The 27,005-nt window shown below is 34.0% G+C and overlaps 2 protein-coding genes across 4 annotated transcripts in view; both read right to left on the bottom strand.

The window, feature by feature from the left end:
- Window positions 1-12,478: 12,478 nt before the first annotated feature.
- Window positions 12,479-15,587, bottom strand: LOC144343225 (receptor-type tyrosine-protein phosphatase alpha-like). Its single transcript, XM_078005928.2, has 6 exons — window positions 15,518-15,587; window positions 14,432-14,514; window positions 13,556-13,672; window positions 13,030-13,187; window positions 12,779-12,914; window positions 12,479-12,556 (listed from the first exon to the last, which is right to left on the bottom strand). The coding sequence occupies exons 1-6, from the start codon at window positions 15,585-15,587 to the stop codon at window positions 12,479-12,481; spliced, it is 642 nt and encodes a 213-aa protein (XP_077862054.2).
- Window positions 15,588-17,419: 1,832 nt separating this feature from the next.
- LOC100375402 (receptor-type tyrosine-protein phosphatase mu-like) overlaps window positions 17,420-27,005 on the bottom strand; it is a 112,209-nt gene continuing 102,623 nt past the window's right edge. For all 3 annotated transcript variants that reach the window (XM_085503360.1, XM_085503361.1, XM_085503362.1), the window contains 8 exons: window positions 25,694-25,843; window positions 24,762-24,861; window positions 23,820-23,902; window positions 23,190-23,324; window positions 22,732-22,848; window positions 20,648-20,805; window positions 20,307-20,442; window positions 17,420-20,039 (listed from right to left, as the gene is read on the bottom strand). In XM_085503360.1, coding sequence (XP_085359486.1) covers window positions 19,965-20,039; window positions 20,307-20,442; window positions 20,648-20,805; window positions 22,732-22,848; window positions 23,190-23,324; window positions 23,820-23,902; window positions 24,762-24,861; window positions 25,694-25,843 — 954 coding nt within the window. In that variant the 3' untranslated portion in view covers window positions 17,420-19,964. The remainder of the gene's footprint in view (window positions 20,040-20,306; window positions 20,443-20,647; window positions 20,806-22,731; window positions 22,849-23,189; window positions 23,325-23,819; window positions 23,903-24,761; window positions 24,862-25,693; window positions 25,844-27,005) is intronic.

Here is a 27,005-nt window from a genome sequence, read left to right as displayed (position 1 = left end):
TGTTTTTATACTTACCTGATACAAGATACACAAATCGAGGTAACATTTAATTGTTTTTACTTTCATTAGATTTGTGCCACCAAATGATAAGATACTTACATAATCATGGTAAACTAAAATGTAACTGTCTTGAGCCTTGCAGGTAAATAAAAGTCATGTTATTTAATATATGTTTATTCAATATACGCACCTTGGTATGTAAAATAAATTATTGCGCGAAGCTATGAAGTTCAATTAAGTGTTGCCATGTCTTTTGTAGTCGATACAGCTACAAGATGACTACGTCCCTGGCAGTTTGGCCATCAGATGATTACTCTGTAAGTACAGCAACATTTCATATTACATATGACGCACAAATGAATGAATAAATGTTTTAACCACGTATGTGAGAGGGCATGCATTATTGGTTAGTTTAATATGAATTCAATATAACGTATTCTGTCGAGGGAAAACTGTACGTCGTTATTTCAGCCGACGATACAGAGCTACATTTACTGTTATAATTGAATTCATGTATAAACTGATTATTTTAACTATTAACCCTACATGAAACGCATTAAAAAGTAGAACAGTAATATATTTTGACCATTGTTTGTATACATACACCAACATTGTCGTATAAGAGAAGACTTAAATCGTCAATAAACGAAAGCGCTATTTGTGCAACATAATATTATGTATATTTAGATACAAATCCTTCACAGTTTAAGCACACTACGCTCTTACTATGCAATTATATAATATTTAATGTATCGCTGCAGATAGTGTTCATTTAACATACACTTACTATTTCTGCCAGTGTGACATCAAATATATTTATTGTCATTCGTAATAAAAGATGGCAATTACATTGTTGGCAACGTCTTGAATTACATATACTCTTTGATCGTTTTTCTTCAACAGGGACGTCTGTTACATTTGTTACATGTAATGAATAACAAAACCAAGTCTATTAATACATCGACTCTGAGGTAATATGATTGCATGATATTATACTGATTTTAACAAAACCTGCCATTGGATCTTGCCAATGGTGCAATGCAATGTATTAGTAACACATATATTGTTGTAGCTTTTTTTTATTTGTACTTGATCAACAGAGGAAACATTGCTCTTGTGCACGTGTACATCGACAGAAGACATGTAGAGACAGTATCTCAAGAAAAAGCATATGATGTAAGTAATCAATACATGATATCTTATTTGTTCCAATATAATCACGAGAATACGTGTATCTTATTCGAATACATTATTATAGTGATTCCTACTGTCCTTGTTCTTAATATTAATATATGACCATGTTTTTTTAGATGGTTGACCTGTTTGCTGACATTGGTGGTGCCCTTGGACTATGGATTGGAATGTCAGCTGTAACACTGTTTGAAGTAGCTGAACTCATTTTCAGCATCTTAAAAATTTTATGTTAAATTAACTTGAATGTCAATACCTTATCGCTCCAATATTATGTTACACCAGTAGCTCATTGTTGATGCCCTGTATTTGTCATTAATGTTTGCAATGTTTTGCTGTTGTTGAACCTAATAATAACGAATAGTTGCAATATACACATATATATATATATATATATATATATATATATATATATATATATATATATATATATATATATATATATATATATATATATATATATATATATATATGTGTGTGTGTGTGTGTGTGTGTGTGTGCGTGTGTACTTGGATTGCTATATGTTGCGAGGACAAAAATACAGATATATAGTAACTTCCGAAGACATACACACCTTCCGAGGACCTTTTTCATAGTCCTCGGAAAACATAATTTATATTATTAGTTAATTCGATTAATAATACGTTTTGCGTAGCTTAGGTTTAGTATCGGGGGAAGATATGGTTCAGTTTATATTAATATTAATATAATTGTACCATACCTTCCCTGGATACTAAACCTGAGCTTCGCAAACATTTCTATGTTCAGTCACGGGGAATTCAACTCTTGTTTAATTAAACTTAATTAAAATGCAATTCTCCATTGTATTGCATTGTAATTGAGTTTAATTAAACTCCAATTAAAACGCAACCCTATATAGGAACGCGTTTTAATCGAGTTCATATTGCAACTATATTAAAAGTTGATTCAACTATATTAAAGGTTAATCCAATGAAGTCCTCGGAACATATAGCAATACAAGTATGCGTGCGTGTGTGTATGTGTGTGTGTGTGTGACTAACCCTTTATTTAAATATTGTATGTGGAAAGATACTTCTATGAAAATAGAACAGATGAGGTAGATTGTAAACCGATAGTATTTAGGGTTCAAAGGGGAATCGTGAAAACCATAATTGTACATAATTACGCAAATGGCACCCAGCTTGATTGCCATTCGAACTGGCTGGTTTTTGAATCAGGAAGTTTTTCGATTGTAAAACGCAACCAGGCACAAGGCGTCATCTGTGTTGTTTTTCTTAATTATGTTGATTGGAACAATTTTTCATATACCAAGGTTGCCCCTAAAACGAAGAAATAATCGCTGTATTCTATTTCAAGCACACATTTGCATTTACTATGATTACATGGAAAACGTTTCGGGTGCTTTAACACATACACTCCTGGACATAAATAAAACTTGTACATATCTCGTTGTATTCTGGTTTATGCGTTTTATGCTGTTTTAATTCTTTTAAGTAAGTGCACGTCAATGCAAATCCGGAAATCGTTCCTTTAGTTTACGCTATTGTTCAACTGTAGGAAATAATTATATATATTCAATGTACACTATTCAAACTGTTATTTATTAAAATATAACTTACCATATACGCTCACTGTTTTTTTTTGTCCTGGAAATCTAATATCTGGAATACCAAGGCAAAATATGTCCACTTCACTAACTATTATGCCATTGAAATTCACAATTACTTTGTTTTTATACTCTAACTTATAACTGGTTGGAGACAGTTGAAGGGTCCAGACATTCATAACTTTACTGCATCCTATGCAACTACTGGATTTCCACTGAATTCACAGATAAAAAAATGTTGCCTCGCCAGGTAAAATATTGGTTGGGACATTAGTGTACCATCTGTAAAGAGAAATAAATTGGGCATGCATTTACATACAATTTTGCTAGAACGCGTTGACGCAATTAATATTACCCGCCATTCACTGCCAATATGTAACTATGGTAAAGTTAGTTCACTTAACAGTGAAGTAACATATAATTTTTACATGCATTTACAAACTGCAATTTACTACGATGTTTATCATTTTTAAAGTTAGTGAATACTGCTTATGTTGTAAACAATAATATTTAACGTCTTCATGTACCATATTTGTGTGCAATATTTATCATGATTACCTGAACTTTGATACAATGTTTTGTTATGCACATTGAATTCATATTGACATGTATACATGCACATGATTGAAATAACACCCGTAATTACAATTATAAGTAGGAAAGTATGTCCTATATTGTCACATATACATCAGTATGTGTAGTATACCCTATAGAGTAGAAACCCACAATTTGTGTTCTCATTATAGTTATAGTTGAATAATTCACCTTAAAAAAAATGATTTGAAATACAAACCCTGTGACACTCAGAACCTACAGTCTCTAAATTTATCCATCCTGGTGCACAATCTCTATTTTTACAAACACCAGTGTTTTTATCACATATTGCATTGCTTTCATAATGACAATTATATTGTGACCAGTGTTCATGGAACACATTAGTGTTATTATTTTGGTTTTTCTTTTACCTTTGGTGTGACAAAGGCTCACGGAATCTTGTTATCTAGTTTAAATTATTGTACTTAACAAAACAAACGTTTTACCGAGATCACCTGTGGTGGCGCATTTCATAACAGGTGGGTTTCTCTGTGATGACCTTTAACCCCACCTGCCATCTTTTGTGTGTTTCTAGGCGAATGTTTTATCAAAATAGTAATCCTTTATATCCCACTTGTTGAACTACCTGTATGAGTTGATAAAGTGTGTCTCCTTGTTGACATGTAATTTTTGGAAGTTTATGATCATTTTTTGAGATTGATAAAAATTGTTGATGATCGTCCCATTGCCATCTACAGACTGTCGTGTTGCCAAATACTTTTTTCTTGTTTGGATATGAATGATATGTATTTTAAAAGCCCCACCTGCCATCTTTTGTATGTTTCTAGGGGTTCAATAGAGAAATAAAGCTTCAGCAAAGTTGGATCGTTCATCAATCTACAATTGCAATCTCTGGTGTGTTATTATATTTTCATGTATGATCACCCAAAATTATATACAACGCAAATCTCGCATGTCCGACTGACCGTCGAAAAGCCCTTCCATAATATTTACAAAATTCGCAATGGAATCCATCAGGGCACGAGGAGAAAACTGAAATAATAACAAAAATTAAAACGCTATAGTTTATTATGCGATGTTTATGTCGGGCGTTTGAACGATCGTGGAAATCTGTAACACATCGACTGTGTAGTATTTTTAACAACTAACTGCATAAATCTCATTTAATATTATTCCCGAGTTATTGGAAGTGCATGATGACCTAATTCTAAACTTGGTGATGACATTACCAACAACTATAGATTTCTCACCGTATTTGGCAAAGTATTGGTGCAGTAGATATTTCGACAAAATCATCGAATGAAAGAGTTTTGTAGAGAACGACTGTCAAATATAATGCGCATACAATGAACATTGTTATCCTACATGCCATCGATGTAATTTGTTTGATGTAAACATCACCTGATACCACTTCATACATACTGTCTCAATATGCATTTCCTTACTTTTCTAGTCATTTTTTCCGATATTTAGAAATAGGTGTGACGACATATTATTGAGCTAGTATTTACCGACTGAGTATAACTGTACTTTTAACACAATCGACAAATTAATAGGTCGCCATGGTAACTATCTTACTGGTTATTTGTGTGTGTATTATTGTTTTTGCGCGCATTTAATTATTAAATTAGTTGCGTTATGTTATTAAACGTTGTGCCACTAACATGCAGACAAGCCGGGGGCTGTTGGAGATTCGCTATGGTAGGACATGAACGTATATCTAACGTTTGTTAAAACAAAAACCAGGGCCCCATACAAGGGCGTTAGGCAAAAGTGTTGGATCAGTAATACATTCTGCTTTGGAAGATTTAAATAATAATATTCGTAATAAATATACACACAAACTAGACACTGTTCCATTATATCTATATTCAATTTCCTTACCGATTTGACACGTATTAGATAAATTGAGAAACTGTAAGTTATCAACATCGGCGTAGATGAGAGTTGTAAACAGTATTTAACAGCGTTGCCATCGATGAATTGCCCGCGCTTTCGCCTCACGACTTCGTGCGCGTCTATGTTCCGCTATAACCCGGGACGTTAGTAGTTAATAACGCATCAGTAGCTGCAATACTGCGAGTTTATATCGTTTTTTTTTTATTGCCGGTAAGATTATTTCGCCCGTCATCGAACTAATTTCAAATATGCACAGAATGGCAGATATGCATCTAGTGAAAGCGATGCATCATGAGTGGCCGCACAACAGCGATTATTTAAGTTTATGCATTTCAGCAAACATTCGATATTGAGCCTAGATTAGAGAATTACGTTTTTGAATAATTTAACACGGTGTGTATCTTGTTTTATAAGCGGCAGATATGCATAATAATGCGAAGAAGAGCATGTTACACGTAAACAATGGTACGGGCCACAGTGCTAGAGGGACTGTGTACGGGCATTGGATGAAAAAAATTGCAGGTCACGTGTTCTATATGGCGAACACCTATTGTTAAGCTTCAGATGTGTCATATCCTGTCTACGTATTATGAAGAGCGAGGCGAAAGCATCTTACATTCGAACGTTTTCAAAAAGCGCGTGGCCAAGTCTTGTACGCGTTAGACATAATAATTCTCATAATAATTAGCACATGGCCAACAGCTCTCGACCAATCAGAGTCGCGATAAAGTGCTTTATTTCTTGTAATTATTCTGAGAGGTAATAAAGCCAGGTGCTTTAACTCGATATTTTGTCGTATGTGTATTTCATTTCCAGTACGATTGTATTGCCTACTCCATTCTAGCAGTGAAAGAACCCCTGTCCAGTGTGAGTTCTCAGTTACAATAAGATGTGACGTAGCTGCTCAAATGGGGTTCTGGAAACGGGTACTTTTGGATTGACCTCTGTGCTTGCGTCCGCGAGTCCGAACCTGAATATTATACATGCTTGAGGTATGTAAATGTCTCGAAATGGACATAGTGCATTAGTAGCACTAATCCGAAAAACTACTAGATCTAGTGCTAAAATGTACATAGTGCGAGTGGCATTGATATTGCGTTGTCAACGACCTCAAGACATCCCGTAATTCTCTGAAAATAAATTAATATTTACGTAAAATTTTTGTATCTTTCATTCATTGGAACAACGCGATCGGCCGGGAAACTAGCTGAAACAGTGAATAGATATACTGAATAGATATACTGTATGAAATGGTATTGTGGGGAAGTCAGGGTCCCTGTAAAGCTCGGTGGATTGTGTGTGTACTGCGATCACGCAATCCTGTTGTTACATTGTATCAGGGAGGAACTAACGGAATATGATGTAACCTCGCCGATTTTTTTAAATTTTTTAACGTGATCATATTATATATGTCTAGACACTTTCTCTGCAATAATATTTTTTAGAAGCCCTTAGTAGGATTTTTTGTTGTAGACTCTCGAAATCGTGTTCTTGTTACAGTTGCTAATAATTAAAACATGTGAAGTAACAAGTTCGTCTGTTGAATTTCCGGTTGTGAAATACGTATTTTAACCCTCACAGCTAAACAAACCCAGTGTATGGTCGCGTTAAAAAAAATGGGACCAAGAAATCGTCCAGGGCGATTTTTCGGCAGTTTTTAAATTTATTTTTTAAAATATTTTGTCGTAATTTATCGGACATTTCAATCGTTCCTGACGCCTAAATCAGTATATTTAAGTTTTTATTCAAGAGTGTGTTTATTTTGACTAGCGTAAGCTCCGTTTGGACAAAGAGCTGTTATCACTGTAAACAATGTTAAATTATTCTTCTTATGCTAAGTTCATCTTTGAAAACAACTATTTTTTTATTTTAAAAAAAACATTTTCCCATCAAAATCCAAGCCAAAAGAGCGTACTACAACATCGTCAAATCTCTTCCGCGTTGCGTTCAATAACGTTAACATATTTAAATGAGCTATGGTGATTTGAACGTGTTGGCATCATCCAGCATTTTGATTGGTTAATTAGCGATTTGACCTATTAGCTCAACTCATGCAAGAGAAGCGCATGGCGGATACCCTACCGCATCGAGCGTTTATATGCGATCGGAATCATTTGCTTACGATGAAACTAAGTTGAATTTTATTTGAATTTCATAAAAATTAACGAATTTATTTTTTTGTGCGTTATTATAATCACTACTGACTAATAATCAACGTTTGTGAAACATATCATTTTTATTGTCCGGATTGAGCATCTGTGATCCTTGCCGGGATCGCTTAATGCAGTTGTGTTCGTTTTTATTAGAAACGTCGTTTAAAATATACTTTTGTTACCAATAAAATAAAAACAAATGTATTTGAAAAATGACACTGGGCGACACTTTAATGACATTTCAGGTGGTCTACTTTTTAACTCAGCAAGAATTAGTAATTATTGTTAATTCTGCAATAGTTTCATTCGTCTTGGGTGGCCCAACTGACGGCGTAGAAAGTCTGTGTAGTTGGATACAATGAAAATGCCCCTCCCCCAAATATTTGATAATTATTTTTTGAAATTTTGAACCCCAAATAAGCGCCCATCAGCCGTGAAATCCCCAAGGCGATTTTTCGGATGGGCGAATTTGGGGCAGAATCCGGTATTATATAAATAAAGTATTATTATGGACATCTCGCGCATATTGCCAATGTTTTATACTGTTTGCAGTTTGCATATGAAAGTGGTTGTTGATTATTATTCGACGTCGTTGACAATGCGATAACAATGCCACTCGCACTTTGCACATTTTAGCACTAGATCTAGTGCCATTTTAGCGCTAGATCTAGTGCCATTTTAGCACTAGATCTAGTACGTTTTCGGATTAGTGCTACTAGCACTCGCACTACGCCCATTTCGACACATTTACATACATGCATGCCTGGAACAATTACATTCACATTTCACATATACATATACATCGCACATAAATTGTTACAAGATCTGATTCATAATGGTCGAATATCGACCATTTTTGTACTGAAAAGATAACAAAATCAAGCATTTCTTGGCTGTTTACAGATGGATTTTGTACAAACTTGCTACACACATTGGATATTATGCGACCTACTGCACGTTATTTTGTTTTTTCAGATCAGAGACAAAATGGCGGACTGGCGGCCATTTTGTTTGAATTAATGTGGTTTTAATGACATATCTCTGACATGCTTTGACAATATCGTCCAATATGGAAAATTACTCATTCTATATTACTATAAACAAAAACTATATAACTTAGATTTGATGACTAACGGGACTGTTAATGAAAGTCGCTGTAGTAGTCGAAATGTAAACTTGTGAACACATTCAAGTAAAATAAAATACATAACTTTTGTTTTATGACCATTCATGTAAACTAAATTAGGTTTTCATAAATTTGAAAGGGCGCATGCGTAGTAATTTACGTATTTTTTTAAAAACTGTGATAGTACTATTAGGTTTTCATATATTCCCAAAATAGTGTGGTTTGTAAAATTATGTAGAAATAAACATTCTATGCGAAATACAATAATCTTCATCCAAAATCTCTACAGCGATCTCCATCACCTTGAATATGTGGTTCGAGCCATAAAGATATCAAAACGGAGCAGCCATACACGAACATTTCAGACTATATACGAGTGTGTGTTTTTATTAGATTGAAAATAATTATTTCTGACCGAGAACGACGAAGAAAATTCCAAAAGGTTCGACATAATAATAATCTGGACCAGTTTCTACACTGTCGCATACGACTTGTTTACCACTTCCGTGTTACTGAGAATGTTCTAGAGCCGTGCTGTGTCTGGGTGGAATATTCTAGATTTGTTTAGAAACTGGTTGAATATGTAATAGAACACTGTAGGAGGCAATAGAAGGTAATGGAACATACTAGAAATTTTGACATATTAGTAAGTTCCAGACTCATTATGTATGCTGATGTAATGGTCTATTTATAGACAGTGGTAGTATATATAGGGGAGTTGTTCAGCACTGAGAGCAGATCGGAGATCTCGTTGAATTGTATTGGAGTTTAAGTATCTAGTTATTGGAGTAGTGGAGTTTTACCGCGTTATTGTACTTGATGTTTGCAGAGTATAATAATACCAGTACCAGTTGAAACCTCATCTGTTGGCTCCGTGTTCGTATTTTATCATCGCCGCCAGGGAAGTCTTTCTGTTACTGTTGCCATTTTGGTATTTGAACCATCACACCTGTACTATATCAATTACGGTATTATTACGTTGCGTGTGACATACACGTAAAGAAATTTGTGTTGATTGCGTCCTTCTTGGTTGAAGTTTTATAATATATTTCGTTTATATGACTTCGAACTGAAACTACTGCATTTGTGCTGTGATCGTTGACCAATTTAGATTTTTTAGATAATTTTTTTGACTTTCATAATCTGAAAGCATGAATAACAAAATATTAAAATAAATTGACTCTCTGTTTTTCTGAAATCAGGAAATTACATTGTTTAGTAATTGTAGTACACAATCGTAAGAGAAGGGCGGCACTTTACATTGATATGGTACAAGGGAATTCTATTACACACACAAACATGCGTGAGTTAAGGCTTTACCCTGAACAGGTGAGTAACACACAACTATTATACCTGGCGTGGTTTCGCAAAAGTAGGCGTGGATTCTGAAATATGGGCGTAGTCATATTTGTAACTACCCGGTATGTTCAGCATTTCCAAAATGAATTACTCATAATCAACTTATGTACATGGTTTGATGCAAATGATTCATAGAGCGCTCGAGTATATACCGTCACAGTTTGGTGCAGCAAATGCTGCTCTGGTGACACTGGCGTGCACAATAAAACATAGTACATATGCAGCCTTCAAATTGACAACCGGTTTGATTGGAGGGATTCCAGCATGCAGCGCACTGCAAGATCACACTGTGTACCATCAGGTCAAATTCTCGGGTCGAAGGTTAGCAGCAGATTATATACCCCATTAATTGATTATTTATCAATAAATTATTCACTAACAAATAGTGGCAGTGACGGCATAAACATTATTATATAGTGGCAATAACATACTGATATATTTGGCAAACAGTGTACATGCAACACATACAAAGAATGAGCATCACAACTGATAAATGATAATATGTATTACATACATGGTAATTAGTACAAAAACATAACATACAGTAGATAGTAAAATGTGTTACACATTATAAAATATTGTCCTCATCGATCAGTATATCACAATTCTATAAATAACCTAAAATAACAAATACATAAGCCATGATTAGTTCATGATGAAATTAAAATGACAGACAAAAAACTAATATTCAAATGACGATTTTGATATGCATTCAAATGACTTGCTTTTACAAATTACGCTTCAATATGTAAGCTCGTGGAATTTATAGAATTGTAAAATTTGTATAATAAACACCACCATGAAGATACAACATGTGATAAACAGACTATTTAAGTTTATAATCATGCATTTAAAACCAAAAATCAAGCATTTTCTTTAATTTGTATCTGCAACTGACGACTTATCATGCTGCCCACACTAGATCCTTTGATAAAGTAATTATGCTAAAAGATGTACACTAGTATCCTGCAGGTTGATATAATAGGATATGGTTTACTAATCTACTACATCTATCTGATTATTTATTCTATCCCCCTTTTCTCGCATATTGTGTTCATCTGTTAACAGCTCTTCACTAGCAAACTACAAAAATACCAGTTGAATACAAACTCGAAAAACATTGTAATTTGCAAGAATTCGGCATCCAAATAGTTTAAAGTACTAAGTAAACAATGTTTTACCATTACAAACATTTATGTATTTGTTCGTAGATCATAATGTTAGTTTTACATACAATGATTGACACACACTGTAGCATAGTTTTGACAGTACTGTCTCCATGGTTTAAATAGATGTTTACCAATCCATATAAATCTGAAATCTAGATTGCCATTCATAAGCAATTATTCTGTCAATTAGTATTTTGGAATTATGACATATTATCTCAAGCACACGAGAAAATATCACATTTAACTGTTGCTATAGTGATCAATACTTACATTGGAAATATTTTGATATGTAACTGGGCCAAATCGAAATCTATTTACTTGATTATACAAATAAAAAAAATTATGAATACACTGTATAAAGTTGAAGCAATGCAGTATAATCAAATACATGATTCCTATACAAACATCACGGTTCATTCATTGCTTCATCTACATCGTTATGCCAGATACTGTGTATAGTTATATTGTACCATAAACAATTACCTTATATTGATTGAAATTTCGGTAAAAAATACTACACAATCCGAATAATATATCAGGTTAATGCAATAGCTTAATCAACAGATTTGTGCTAGTTTTTAAATATGTTTTTTAACTAACATCATAGTCTTGTATATAAATATATATAAATGTGATTGTCTGTATTCTATAATGAGATTTCATATTATTTGATCAAATATCTTAGTTGGTAGATTAACAAATTAAAAATTGTCATGTCACAAAAGTATAATGGGCAAGATGTCAAGACTGTACACTTGTTGATAATAATTCAATCGAGTTTGAGTTACTGAAACAAGAAAATCAATCCCAATACCAGACAGTATTATACATCTGTCACCATAACGCGATAAAGTACGGCGTGCCGTAATTGTGCCGTAATTTTGCGGTCTTGCACTGGGCATTTGCATCTTCAGCGTCCTCTAATAAAAGAAAACATGGCAGCCTCAGCGTTTGACCGGCCCCTCACAAAGAAGTTCGCTAAATCTGTTCTAAACTAAATTCCCTTGATGTATCCTTGGGAGGAAAAGATGTATACTAATAAGGGTATATAATATCCTTCACACTAATGCTCCTCTTCAGTCTACTATACAGCACAAGCTGAATATTTTCAAATTAAATATTAGTATAAATATTGTATGTAAAATAATAAAGTATTTAAATTTATAGAGAGATCAAATAAAATAAAACAATTATAATTTAGATATTATTTAGATCCATATATACATTTACACCAGACAAGTAGTAACTCAAAATCAATGCAGACTACTACATTATAGTCAATCAATCTGTAAACACACTACCTGGCTTGAAATGAGTTTAGTTATTAGTCTGAGGTAAGAGTAACAAGTTGAAACAATCAGAGAATAACGTACTTTCCGCATGGGAATACCTATACATCATAGGATTAGTGTTTTAATAATCAAGTCTTTGAATCAATTTACTGGAAGTTGGAATATGTATTAAAAGATTCAAAGTAATCCAGGATGACATCATCATGGCAGAATTTATACTGAGCCTGAAAAAGACAAATAAATATGAGTGACGAAATTTGCATAACATGGTAGAAAAGGTTGTAATTTGAACATATATCTCATGGCCATAAAAACAGTAATATGTAATTCCAGCAATACAATAATGTATAGTGTTATGTCCAGGCAGCGTTATTTTCCATTTCAGCGGTAAACACATTGTCAGTCTTATTGCCAATGTTAGTGATGAGGTAACGAAATTGACTTACCATACTTTCTAGCATGTGCGGTCGATTAGTTCTGAGTGCTTTCACAGCTTGGAAGATGTCAGCCATCTGGTCCACTTTGATTCTTTCACAAGTAGACACTGATGCACAATATACGCCACTACGACCAATACCATTGCTATCAAAATATTGAGATATACAAAGCAAAATGTTATTAAGTTATTGGATATTTCAAGTTTTCTAATAGTTCTGCCTCTCTAAACATAATTTGAGATGATCCCTGAAATACTTACATGCAGTGAACAGTCACTGGTCCATTACCAGTCTGTCGTTGCCATCTTTCCACCATGGACATCAGATCAACAATGACAGATTTACTGGTTGGGAATTCCTGATCAGCTGGCCAACATGTCACCTGAAACTGCTGAATTGTTTTTACTACTCCTTTTGCCTGCAAAAACAGACAATGATTCTTTTATTTATTTCATCATTTCCAGCCCAGTAACAGTTACAAATTTTCACAAAATGCAAAATTCAAAACATCAATCGACTGGAGTGATACACAGGTCATTTGATGTTTCAAATTCAAGACTTCTTTCATACCTCATTTAATAAGTCAAGGTTTGGAAAGACAACTGTGCTGTGTGAGTCAATTGTAATACATTATAGCATAGATTGCACATTGCATGTATGAACCAATTATTAAATCTAAGCGAGTGATTTAAATCAAATGGCTACAATTTAAGTTACTTTTATAAGACCATAAACGACTTTTGACTAGAGATTTACAGTTGGATATGTTATTTCCACTTCACTCACATTTGTCAAATGCATGGTTCTGGTTGTTATATTTTTCATTTTATCAGTTTTCACAGTCTCCACCAGGAATGGTCCACACTGCATATCGCCCTCATCAGGCCAGTATTGTCCAAGAGTCTGAAATACAAATTACAGATACTTTATGAAAATGTACATTCGCAACACATAATTGAAACCCATAAAAGTAGCTAGCCCTAGCAATGTAATGACTTTCTTTGTAGAACTATGGTAGTATTTGGTTATGACATCTGAGTTACCATGAATTCCTACCTTATCATTGTGATCCATAACATTGAGCATTACAATAGATGTTGATTTGTAATCATAAACCATTCTCCAAAGATCTACAATAGTATTTGGTAATGGCATCTGAGTTACCATAAATTATTCTTTCACTGTATATGCCTAGGCAGATTAATAAAATGTTATAGTTTATTATGTAATGGTACATTAAAGGTGACTTGAGCAAATCATGGAAATGTGAGAGATATATATGCCAAATTAACATATGTCCTACTGTAGATTACCACTAGTATTAAAACCTTGAAAATGTGAAATATGCATTGAGTTAAATTTCGGTGGATTTAATATTGCACAAATATTTTCTTTCAAGTTCTTTGGTTTGCAAACAAATCATTAAACTTCATTATTAATTTCAATAAAAACTTGGTTTTCATTTGTCGGATTTAGATGTCAGTTAAAATCAATGATTAATGCTTGATTCACCACCATTATGCCAGCAAACGTGATACATGTGATAATCTCAAGTGTACATTAACATAACATGTAGATTCTTACATGATCGCAATATGAGGAAAATAACATGTAGATACTTACATGATCGCAATATGAGGAAAATAACATGCTGGTACTTACGCTCACAAAGCTTGCATTGATATAGTCGGATAAAAACTCATCATCATATACTGGTGTCATTAAACGAAGTCGACGACGATAAACTATTGAAATAAAAAAGCATACATTGTATAACTTCCTCAACAAATGTAACTACTTTATTGATATTCATGCCAAGTTTGGATTATCAATAACAATTGAAAATTTGAGTGCTCAACATATTCATTCATGTATGAGCAAAATGTTTGAAAATGATGGTGTCTAGCTGCCATCGTTGTCAGGAAAATATTTAGTTTTGTAATGTAGCAAATTTCTGAACGTTTTGTTTGGCTAAATGATCAGCCTCAATTTACATAATAATAATGTGAATTCCATCTCCAGTTTTTGTATATATCCTATTAGCTCTATTATGAGTTGATTTCCAAAAACCGTACACATACAAAGTAAAACAAAAATTGCATTTTTGTAGACTGATTCTTTAAAATATCACTTATTTTGACCACAACACTTCATAATTTACATAAGTGCATGATACCCTAATATTCGCGCAAATACGGTATTATAGATAAGTTATAAATCTCGCTTCACAAACATACTACAAATACCTATAAGAACATCTACCTGTGTTGAACCTATAAAAACGATCAGGTTAGACATGTTCAATATACAATCATATGAAACATTAGTATAGTTTCACACATATTTAAAAAGGGGGACCGAGATGACCCAAGTAATTACAGAGGAATAGCAATTTCCAGTTGTGTAGGTAAAGTGCTATGTAACATAATTAATAACAGAATATATCAATTTACAGAAACAAATAATATAATAAATAATAATCAAGCAGGTTTTACCGTACCACTGATCAAATCTTTGTTTTAAAAACAAATGGTAATAAATATCTTAAACAAAATGGTGCACTTTTCACTTTTCATAATTTGCACCACTATTTCACCTCTTGCTCTCTAGTTTCTCACTTTGCACCACAAATCTTCAACTTTGCATTCTAATTTCACAATTTGCACCACGACTCCGCCACTTTGCATTATAGTTTCACACTTTGCACCACTACTTCACCAATTTGCACTCTAATTTCTCACTTCTCACTTGCTGCTATTCCACTGCTTTGCACTGTAATACCACAATTTGCAACACAACTTGTACTCCAGGCTCGCATTTTGCACCACTAATCTACATCTATTCACTCTAATTTCGCCCTTTTTACCACTATTTCTCCACTTTGCACTACAGTTTCCTATTTTTCATTACTATTCTACAAATTTGCACACTAGTATCACACTTTGCACCACTGATCTACCTCTTTGCACTCTAGTTTCGACTTTTGCACCACTTTTTCAATATTTTGCACCACTATTCTTTTACTTTGCACTCTAATTTCTTAGTTAGCGCTGCTATTACTGCTATTACACTGCAGTGTCACATTTTGCAACACTACTCCACACTTTGCACCACTTTTCGACAACTTTGCTCCTTAGCTTCGCTCTTTGCACCCCCGTGCACGATTCTGCACTCTAGTTCCAAACTTTGCACCATTTCTCCACCACTTTTCACCGTAATTTCTCACTTTGCACCACTATTTCCACCACATTGATTGCACTTCATTTTCCCCTTTGCGTCACTCTATTTCGCTACTTTTAATGGCTCTCATATAAACAAATATGGCGACTTTGAGTGTTGGGCAGATCAACGAGTACAAACTGAGACGTTACAAAGCTTTAATTAGGTATTTTTAGGTGATTGGAAGGTATCGAAAGAGTCACTTGCACCTAGGTTAAACCTCATACTTCTGATTTCCATTACAAGAGTGCATTGGGTTGAGAGAATATCAATGTTTATCAACACAAATGTCGCAAATACACAGCGTGACGACTGTCGCCTTTTAAACAGATGTCTCATAGTCAATGGGTGAATAGTAGCTCTTTGGAATTAATTGAGTTGTGGCTGACTAAACAGGCACAGATACATACTAATCCATCAACTACTACTTATTAGGTACTGATAAACTATGTAGATACACTGAAGCAGTGAAACAATATTATACCGCCCCCCATATAACCAATTACTTAACCAAGTGCGGCTTCTCAGAATTATCAATTCCAGATGTAACAATTTATCAGTACCTAATACTCTGCTTTTAATACTATGCTGCTGTCAGTTTCAAAAAAGCCGACCATATTAATTGTGTTGAAAAGAATAATTCTTGAGTTGATTTTTGTCTTTCCCATCTCTTTAAGTCAAACAAAGGATTAGGGTCGTGCAATACATATGTCAAAAGAACCAGGTAGATTGGAAACAAATAACAGAGTGCCAAGAAAAGTCACTCGGAAGTACACATTTAACAGCTGGTTCCAGTAGGGTGTGATCCACAACGTTGACTTGTGGTGACCACTAACAATGATTGATACACTATACCAAACAGTATTTCATTCTGTGCAATTCAAAGCTGCATACTGCCTCCTGAGAACATGCGTTCCTATATGTATCTTTGACAAAAGGAGGAATACTGAGCAATCCCTTCTTGATATTGGACGAGTACAGTCCCTCAACTTGCAAAGTGGATTCTAGCTGAGAACACTTCATACCTTTCTTGCAATGACGTCCAAAACGAATTAGTAAATAAACTTCTGTACATTATTTGACGTAAATGATACACCGTATATACCGTCACAGTTTGGTAATGTAAATGATGCATGTTATACTGATGTGCACAATAAATCATAGTACTTACGAAGCTTTCAAATTCACAACCTGTTTGGACAAGAACATGGGCAATCTGATTTTATCTGTCATACCAGTAAAACAAATTCTCAGGTCAAGGGTTAGCAACGGATTATATATCACATTATTTCAACATTGATCAATAAATTAATCACCAACAAATAGTGGTAGAACTAGGAATGATGACATAAACAATAGCTTTGTGTCAATAACATACCGATAAAACGGCATAAAGTGCATCCATAATACACACAAAGAATGAGAACCACAGCTGATAACTGATATTTATTACATACAAAATATTATTTGACAATATACAACATAAAGTAGATAGTAAAATGTGCTGCACAGTATACAATATTGTCCTCATCCAAAAGGATATCATAATCCAATAAATATCCTCACGTAACGAAAACATAAGCCATGATTAGATCATGATGAAGTTAAAATGAGACAAACATGTATCCAAAATAAAATTTTGATATGGATTCAAATGACTTGCTTTACAAATATATATGCAGATTAATTTATAGAATTGTTGTTAAGAGATGTACATTGGAAAGTACTAAATGTTACTATTTTAAACTGACAAATTACGTTCATTATCATTTAAAACCAAGCATCTATTAATTATTTAATAAGCAAATGCCGACTTATGGTGCTGTCTAAATCTTGTGTACACTTGTATCCTGTTGTTGGAATAAAGTATGGTTTACTAATCAACTATATCTGTCTGATTATTTGTTCTATATCCCCTTCCCACTTTATGTGTTCATCTGTTCACAGCTCTTCGCTGGCAAACTACAATTCATACAATATTGTAATGGTTAGAATTTGGCATGCAAATAGTTTAAAGTACTAAGTATGTTTTAGCATTACTGACAAACATTTAAGAACCGTTCGCAGATCATAATATCGGTTTTACATAGAATGCTGACACACACTGTAGTCTGGTTGTTACAGTACTATCTCAATTGAGAAATGAATATTTACCAATCCATATAAACCTGAAAACTAGATTGTCAATCATAAGCATTTTTAGAATTATGGCACATGAGGAAATTCCACATTTAACTGTTGCTATAGTGATTAACCTTGGATTGGTAATACTTCGGATTATGATATGTAAGATAGATATATAGTTAGAAACAAATTGGGTAAAATCGAAATCATACAATATAATGCATGTAATGAATGCATGATGTTACGTTGAATCAATACAATCTTCAAATATAAGTATCTTGGTTATATAGGTTAATTAAGATACAACACAGGAAAACAATCTGTACAAGTAAGTACACATGCACACAACCAAACAATGTACTGAGGCGGCGGCACTAATTTTCCCGGGGGGGGGGGAGAGAACTGCTCAATTTTGAAATCTAGACCCTCTGAATGTTGACATAGAAAGGTTTCAGCTTGATTTGGGGGACCCCCCCCCCATGCTGCCGCCACTCATGTTTATTAAATATATAATTCTGAATATACATGAAATATAGAAACATCAAAGCTCATTCATTGCTATATCTACAAAGTTAGACCAGATATTAGATTATATAAGTAAAATGTGTATAGTTATATTACTGTAATAACATAAACAACTTCAGCTTCATCAATTAAAAATGTTTTCCCTGGAGTTACTGCAGAATAAGGCGACATTGATTTGTCTAGGGGATACAAGAAAAAATATGTAAACTTTAACTGATGACACATAAAGAACAAGCCATGCATGTCAGAGTCCCTGTTAATTATCAAATTTAAGATATATAGTTTTGTTTATGGTAATATAGTTGGAACATGTCAGAAGTATGGATCCAGAAGAAGATGCTTGATAATGATGATTTTTTAACATTAAAATGATTGACATCTTGTATCAGACCGTCAAACGAGTAGTTGTCCATATTAAGAAATATTGCCCGAGAACAGCATTAATTAAAACAAAATAGCCACAAGTCGGCCATTTTGAATAAATCTATATCTCTATAACATATTCAGTCAAAGCATATTGGAGATATGGCACTAGAACTGCATTCATTAAAACAAAATGACCACCAGTCGGCCATTTTAAGTTGGATTTGAAAAATAAAATGATGTGCATGAAGGTCCCATAATTATGCACCAAGTTTAAACAAAATCACAAGGTCACAAGGCTCAAAACTGCGTCCGAACGGGACATTAAAAGTTACTATGATAATATATCTGTACTATTCCTGGGCCCTCATACAATTTTTTCCTTTTACATATGTCCAACACTTCGTTGATCGATACTCCCGCTGTACTGTCTTTGTGCATACTTTGCAGTATCTTTGCAATAACCTCATATCCTCCTTCACAGTAAAACTTTCCTCAGTCTACTATATAGCACAAGATGAATATTTTCAAATTAAACATTTGTGGTTGTAAATATTCTATGTAGAATAATTAATAAAGATAAATAATAAAGTATACATATTTATAGAGAAACAATAAAATAAAACAATTATAATACAGATAATATTTAGATTCATATATCTTTGTACAGCAGACAAGTAGTAACACAAATATATTGCAGTACATTCCAATTTTAGCAGACTACTACATTATATTTAATCATTCACAAACAAATGTAGCGCTTAAGGCCACAGATTCAATCTGTAAACACCCTATCTAGTGGCTTGAAATGAGTTATATGTCAAGCCTGAGATAAGAGTAACAAGTTGAGACAATCTCAGAATAATAATAGTTTGGCTTGGGAATACCCATACATAATAGTAGTAGTGTTTCAATAATCAAGACTTGAACACAAACACAGTAAATTTCCTTCAAATCTACTTATTTACTGGAAGTTAGAATATGTATCGAAAGATTCAAAGTAATCCAGGATGACGTCATGACAGTATTTATACTGAGCCTGAAAAAGATAAATAAATATGGATGATAATTATGGGAAATTTGCATAACATAGTAGGTAAGGTTGTAATTTCACAGAGATCAAATGGCCAATAAAAACAGCAATATGTAATTCCAGCACTATAATAGTGTATAGTGTTATATCTAGCAGAGGTATTTGTCTTTCCCAGGGATAAATAAACTGGAGACAATCAACTTCTACCACTCAAAGATGTCAATGTAATAGTTATTTCTATTGCAGTAATGAATACAAATTAATTTGACTTACCATACTTTCTAGCATGTGCGGTCGATTAGTTCTGAGTGCTTTCACAGCTTGGAAGATGTCAGCCATCTGGTCCACTTTGATTCTTTCACAAGTAGACACTGATGCACAATATACGCCACTACGACCAATACCATTGCTATCAAGATATTGGGATACACAAAGCAAAATATTATTAAGTTATTGGCCATTTCAAGTTTGTCAATAGTTCTGCCTCTCTAAACATAATTTGAGATAATCCCTGAAATACCGGATTTTACATGCAGTGAACAGTCACTGATCCATTACCACTTTGTTTTTGTCATCCGTCCTGCCTCCATAAAAATGTTCCCTGAAATACTTACATGCAGTGAACAGTCACTGGTCCATTACCAGTTTGCTGTTGCCATCTTTCAACCTTTGACATCAGATCAACAATCACAGATTTACTTGTGGGGAATTCCTGACCAGCTGGCCAACATGTTACCTGAAACTGCTGAATTGTTTTTACTACTCCTTTTGCCTGCAAAAAAACAGACAATGATTTTTTCACCCAATAGCAGTTACATATTTTCACAAAATGCAAAATTCAATATATCAATCAATCAATCGGAGTGACACACACGTCATTCATCTGTCTTCACTGGATAAAGTCAGAATATATTATATATTATATTATACCAGTATATTGATGGTGTTAATCCATTGATTTGATTGGTCCAAACACAAAATTTGCATATGCAATCCATGGTATATTGGCTGATAATGCACGGCTAAACCAAGTGGCCCTGGAACATGAATTGACTACAGGTTTAATACGAAAATGCATAAAACCGGTATTATTTGATTTTTAGGTAAATATAGTGGTTGAATTTTAGAAGAATATTGAAAAAAAAACTGAATTAAAAACATCTGAAAAGTTATTTAACTATAATATTGCTTTTTGTTAATGGTGGGATCCAAGTTGTGAGCGTCGGTCGTTGGGTGATTGTCGTTCGCCACACAAACCTAAACCACCGTCCCTTTAACACCGTGAGGTGCCGACACGAACGCCAGAACGCTATGTTCTCAGTGCTGTTACTTTGAGATGGATTGCGAACTTCCAACAAAGAAAACATGATCTTTAAGTACAAGATATAATTGAGGGATTTAATGACATAAAAATGCAAAAAAACTATGAGTCACAGGCAAACATGTATGCCAGTTTGCCACTAATAACAACCGGTGTCCGGTAGCGGCAGGTGACAAAATTGCAGTGCACCCGGGTAATTGTCATCTGTTTCAAAAAACACGGGACAACGCAGGATTCGACGACGATATATGGTATTGCAATTCTTCACTATGGGTGAATAAATTACAGGAGATGATGAAGGTAATTTCGAAAGCTACAGATTTGTGCCGAGTGTACACCAACCACTGTATTATATTAGAGCGACGGCGTGCAAAGTCTTTCGGCCTTAGTTGAGACAAGGCATATCATGTACGTGTCACAAAAACGATGTGAAAATCCGATCTTACACCATCAAACTTACCCCAGAACAACGACAAAACTTGTCAGTCATACTGTCACAAAACTTTGGTTATACCAAAGGTATCCAGGTCAGATGTTTGAACTGAGGTCGCTGTGCCGGTCGCCGTACATGATACACCGCGTCCCGCCGCGTACCGCTGAACGTCAAATATACACAGTTACAAGTAGTATGATGAGTCACAAAACCGGTTTATTTCACAACTGTACTTTCAATGGGCAAATTACAGTCCAAATTGTACAAAAACCGGAATGAAAACGTGGAAAATCCGTTGTTTAAATGATCCAAACTGTACACGACCCTGTATTTCAAATCGCGTTGTGCGTCAGTAAAAGGTCAGAAAGGTCATCCTTTGTTATGCTAATTTGTGTGTTTACGCTGCTCTATTCAACGTGGATGGTTTTTTTTCATGTGGAATACAAAATTAGTTTGTATTCAATTTGAACTGTGTTGCGCATGTAATTTTTGTATGCATTCAGCGTACAACTACATACTATTCTTATAAATATTCATGTTCAAGGGCCATAATCATGATCTTTTAGTAGATGAAAGTAAACTCTTTTTTTACAAGTTTTATCGAATTGTCAATATACTGGTATAATATAATAGCAATAACCCCCGCCGAAGTTGGGTATACCACTTGATATTGCACAATTCACTCCATATATGCACTCGCCTTCATACCTCATTTAATTTCTTTCATACCTCATTTAATAAGTCATAGTTTGGAAAGACAACTGTGTGTGTCAATTGTAATAATACATTATAGCATAGATTTGTACATGGCATATATGAACCAATTATTAAATCTAAGACAGTAAATTAAATCAAACGGCTACAAATTAAGTTACTTTTATAAGACCATAAACAACTGTTGGCTAAAGATTTACGGTTTGGTATGCTATTTCCACTTTACTCACATTTGTCAGTTGTATCGTTCTTGTTGTTATATTTTTCATTTTATCAGTTTTCACAGTCTCTACCAGGAATGGTCCACACTGCATAACGCCCTCATCAGGCCAGTATTGTCCAAGAGTCTGAAATATACAAGTACAGGTACTTTATGAACATGTACATATGCAACAGATAATTCAAACCGATAAAAGTAGATAGCCCCAGCAAGCATGTTTGCAGAGAAAAAAGCAAAATGAGTACAATACATTTTGAAGTAAGTTGGGAACAAATCAATACTTGAATAAATTATGTTGATCCATATGATTGAGAATAATAGATGATTTGTAATGCTTTTTTTCATAGAACTATGATACTATTTGGTAACAGCATAAGAGTAACCATGAATAATACCTTATCATAAATCATTCTCCACAGATATGTGATAGTATTTGGTAATGGCATCCGAGTCACCATGAATACATACCTTATCATTGTGATCCATATCATTGAGCATAACAATAGACGTTGATTTGTAATCATAAACCATTCTCCACAGATCTACAATAGTATTTGGTAATGGCATCTGAGTCACCATAAATGATTCTTTCACTGTATATGCCTACGCAGATTAATAAAATGTTATAGTTTAGTATGTAATGATACATTAAAGGTGACTTGAGCAAATCATGGAAATGTGAGAGATATATATGCCAAATAAATAAAGATTACCTCTAGTATTAAAACCTTGAAAAGGTGAAATTTGCAGCGAGTTAAATTTCGTTGAATTTAATATTGCACAAATATTTTCTTTCAAGTTCTTTGGTTTGCACACAAATCATTAAACTTCATTATTAATTTCAATATTTACTTGATTTTCTATTATCGGATTTAGATGTCATATAAAATCAATGAATAATGCTTGATTCACCACCATTATGCCAGCAAACGTGATACATGTGATAATCCCAATTGTATATTCACATAAAATGCAGATTCTTACATGATCGCAAATATGAGGAAAATAACGTAGATTCTTACGTGATCGCAATATGAGGAAAATAATGTAGATTCTTACATGATCGCAATATGAGGAAAATAACACATAAATACTTACGCTCACAAAGCTTGCATTGATGTAGTCAGTTGAAAACTCATCATCATACACTGGTGTCATTAAACGAAGTCGACGACGATCAACTATTGAAATCAAAAAGGATACATTGTATAACTTCCTCAACAAATGTAACTTTATTGATATTCATGCCAAGTTTGGATTATCAATAACTATTGAAAATTTGAGTGCTCAACATATTCATTCATGTATGAGCAAAATGTTTGAAAATGGTGCTGTCAAGCTGCCCATCGTTGTCAGGAAAATATTTAGTTTTGTAATGTAGCAAATTTCTGAACTTTTTGTTTGGCTGAATGACCAGCCTCAATTTACATAATAATAATAAATCTATCTTCAGTTTTTGTATATGTCATTAGCTCTATTATTAGTTGATTTCCAAAAAACGTACACATACAAAGTAAAACAAAAATTGCAATTTTGTAGACTGATTCTTTAAAATATCACTTATTTTGACCACAACACTTCATAATTTACATAAGTGCATGATACCCTAATATTCACGCAAATACGGTATTATAGATACATTGTAAGTTATAAATCTCGCTTCACAAACATACTACAAATACCTATAGAAACATCTACCTGTGTTGAACCTATAAAAACAATCAGGTTAGACATGTTCAATATACAATCAAAGAAATTTTAGACATGTGAAGCAGAAATATCTGTGGAATAATGAAAAAAGAAACCTATTGTGAAAGTAATCTGATCCAAAGTATTGAAGTTTAAAATATAAACACTTATTAAAGTAGAATGCTACATGTAGACACCATGAAGTGCGCTTTTCACATGTTGATCAAGAACAAAAGAAATGTAATGATCTTGTATTACATGTATCTGCATACATATTATCTGGTAAACCTACAATTGTATAATTGACCTTCATCTAACAATGACTTTGTATAGAATGTAGACAGTACTTACATGGTAATATATCATGAAATCTATTCTTGTCAGCATTTTCTTCCAGTTTTCCTACTTCACATTCATCTGCTCTGGGTTTACGACTCACTTTGCCAAGATTCTACAAAACACAATGTCGGCCACCATTATTATAAACCTACATGTATATATGGGCCAGCTATCATGTTTTATAGAAATGGGCGAGTGGGAATCAGCGCTATATGTTGTTTGTTGACACAAAACTGAGGGTGATTTAATAGCTTTAAAAAAATTATTCCAATGCTAGTGAAATGCATTTTTTTAAATTTCATTCCCCTAAAAACATATTTTCTGAAATATCTCCAAAAATATATAATTATGTGCAAAAAATAAACGTGTTCCAGATTATCCATTGATAACACATATTATGTTTGAAAGAGAACACTTGTACATTGTTTACCCCGGGTATTTTGTACATACTTTAACTGGGGTAAGTGAACATAGATTAACTTTAGTAGATTTACAGAGTTTACCCGTGATAGGTGAACATATAGTTGAACGGGGATATGTGATACGTGTTGAAAGCATTTATTCATGGTAGGCATACATACTTTACAGATGGTAGACGTAAATAGTTTATCTTGGATAGATGTACATATAGTTTACTTTAGTTAGGAGTGCGTATTTTACTTGAGGTAGATGTACATAGTTTACCCAAGATACATGTAGGTTAACATATTTTACCTAGGAAATATATCGCACTTCCTCTAAAAGTCTCATTATATTAAAAGACTGTTGAATGATCAATGTAGTGTCAATAAATATACATATATATATATATATGCTTTCAATTCATATAGCCACTTGGATCAATGGATGCAATTGCTGATTACTAAACATTTTCAATTAATACCTCAAAACAAACATCAAACATGTCTCTAAAAGTAACATTGATACCAGCAATATTTACTAACCTCCCATTGTACTTGCAGTTGTGATTTTTTGGTCTTTCTGTCAATCGTCTGTAATTTTCCATAAATCTGCCTGAAATCTGATGCTGGAATTGAAGTGTCTCCACACAAGATAGCTTCCATTACAGCGGTGTGGATAAACTCATATTGCTCCTGGGAAACAAGAAATATAAATATCATTAAACATGTAGTGTGTAGTGTATGATCATTTTATATACCGTATTTATCCGGGTAAGCGCCCATGCCTGGGTAAATGTCCACACCCCAATTATGATACAATAAAGAAGTTGAGGTCATATCCGGGCATACGCCCAGGGGGTCTTTTCTGGTAGTTTCGCGTTATGCCTCAAGGGCAGCGTGTTCGCCGCTGTTTACATTTATTTTTCAAGATTTTTCATCAGAATCATAACAGTAGGCAAGGCTACAAAAAGATATATTAAAGCAAAAACGGTAGTTCTCTTTTTGAAGTATGTCGTAGCCCCGAAAAGGGCCATTTGGTTTGTGTTTCCTTAGAAACGATTCATGCAAATCTTACAGCATATGGAGAGCCACGAAGCAAGTGTCGCACTCATTCAGCTTTAGCAACATCGACAATAAAACCGATGTTGCAATATTGTAATAACCCATACCTGGGAGAGTTGGTTGAAAGCATGTTGTTTTGGCTTAATAAAATATTTGCTAGCAGCTTGCGGATCCATAACTGGGCCAGCAATTTTGCAATGTCACGCCGAAGACTGCCAACTTGTTTGCCTTCTTTCATCACAGCTATTGGGTTTCTGTCGTGGAAATTATTCTTCTGTTGTTGGAGAAAAAAAATTCTTCCTATTTCAAGCCCACCGTGATAACCATAGTGAGACATTCCAACAACCAGAACTTGCTAAATGGTAACTTCACCACAGTCCGGACTGTGCTTTCACATGATTGATGAGCATGGATGCTTAAAGGTCAAAGATGATTGCCAGACGGTAAACAACAGCATCGTGCAAACCCATTTTTCTTATCTCTTTAATCTGATTAGACGTGAATTAAAAGTGCCAAGCTGTCAGACAGCGTAATCCGTGGATTAAATGTCCAAATTGTGTGGGACGACATCGACGAACTTCAAGACGAAGCTGTAGGGATGTTGTTCCATCGCGACAATGACGCCGACTTGGACTTTTTTGAAGATAGCAATGAACGTACAAAAAGAGATCTGAGATGGGTTTTTTTTCAAACAACTATGAACTTTCGTCATTTTACTGCGTAAATTATTGATCTTGTATGGCTGTTGATCCGGTATTTGTCAAAACCGGAAATAATTTTACGCAGTTTAACC

This window comes from Saccoglossus kowalevskii, chromosome 9, assembly GCF_978046115.1.
Source record: "Saccoglossus kowalevskii chromosome 9, keSacKowa6.1, whole genome shotgun sequence".
Classification (NCBI taxonomy): domain Eukaryota; kingdom Metazoa; phylum Hemichordata; class Enteropneusta; family Harrimaniidae; genus Saccoglossus; species Saccoglossus kowalevskii.
This window is presented reverse-complemented; position numbering and strand designations above follow the sequence as displayed.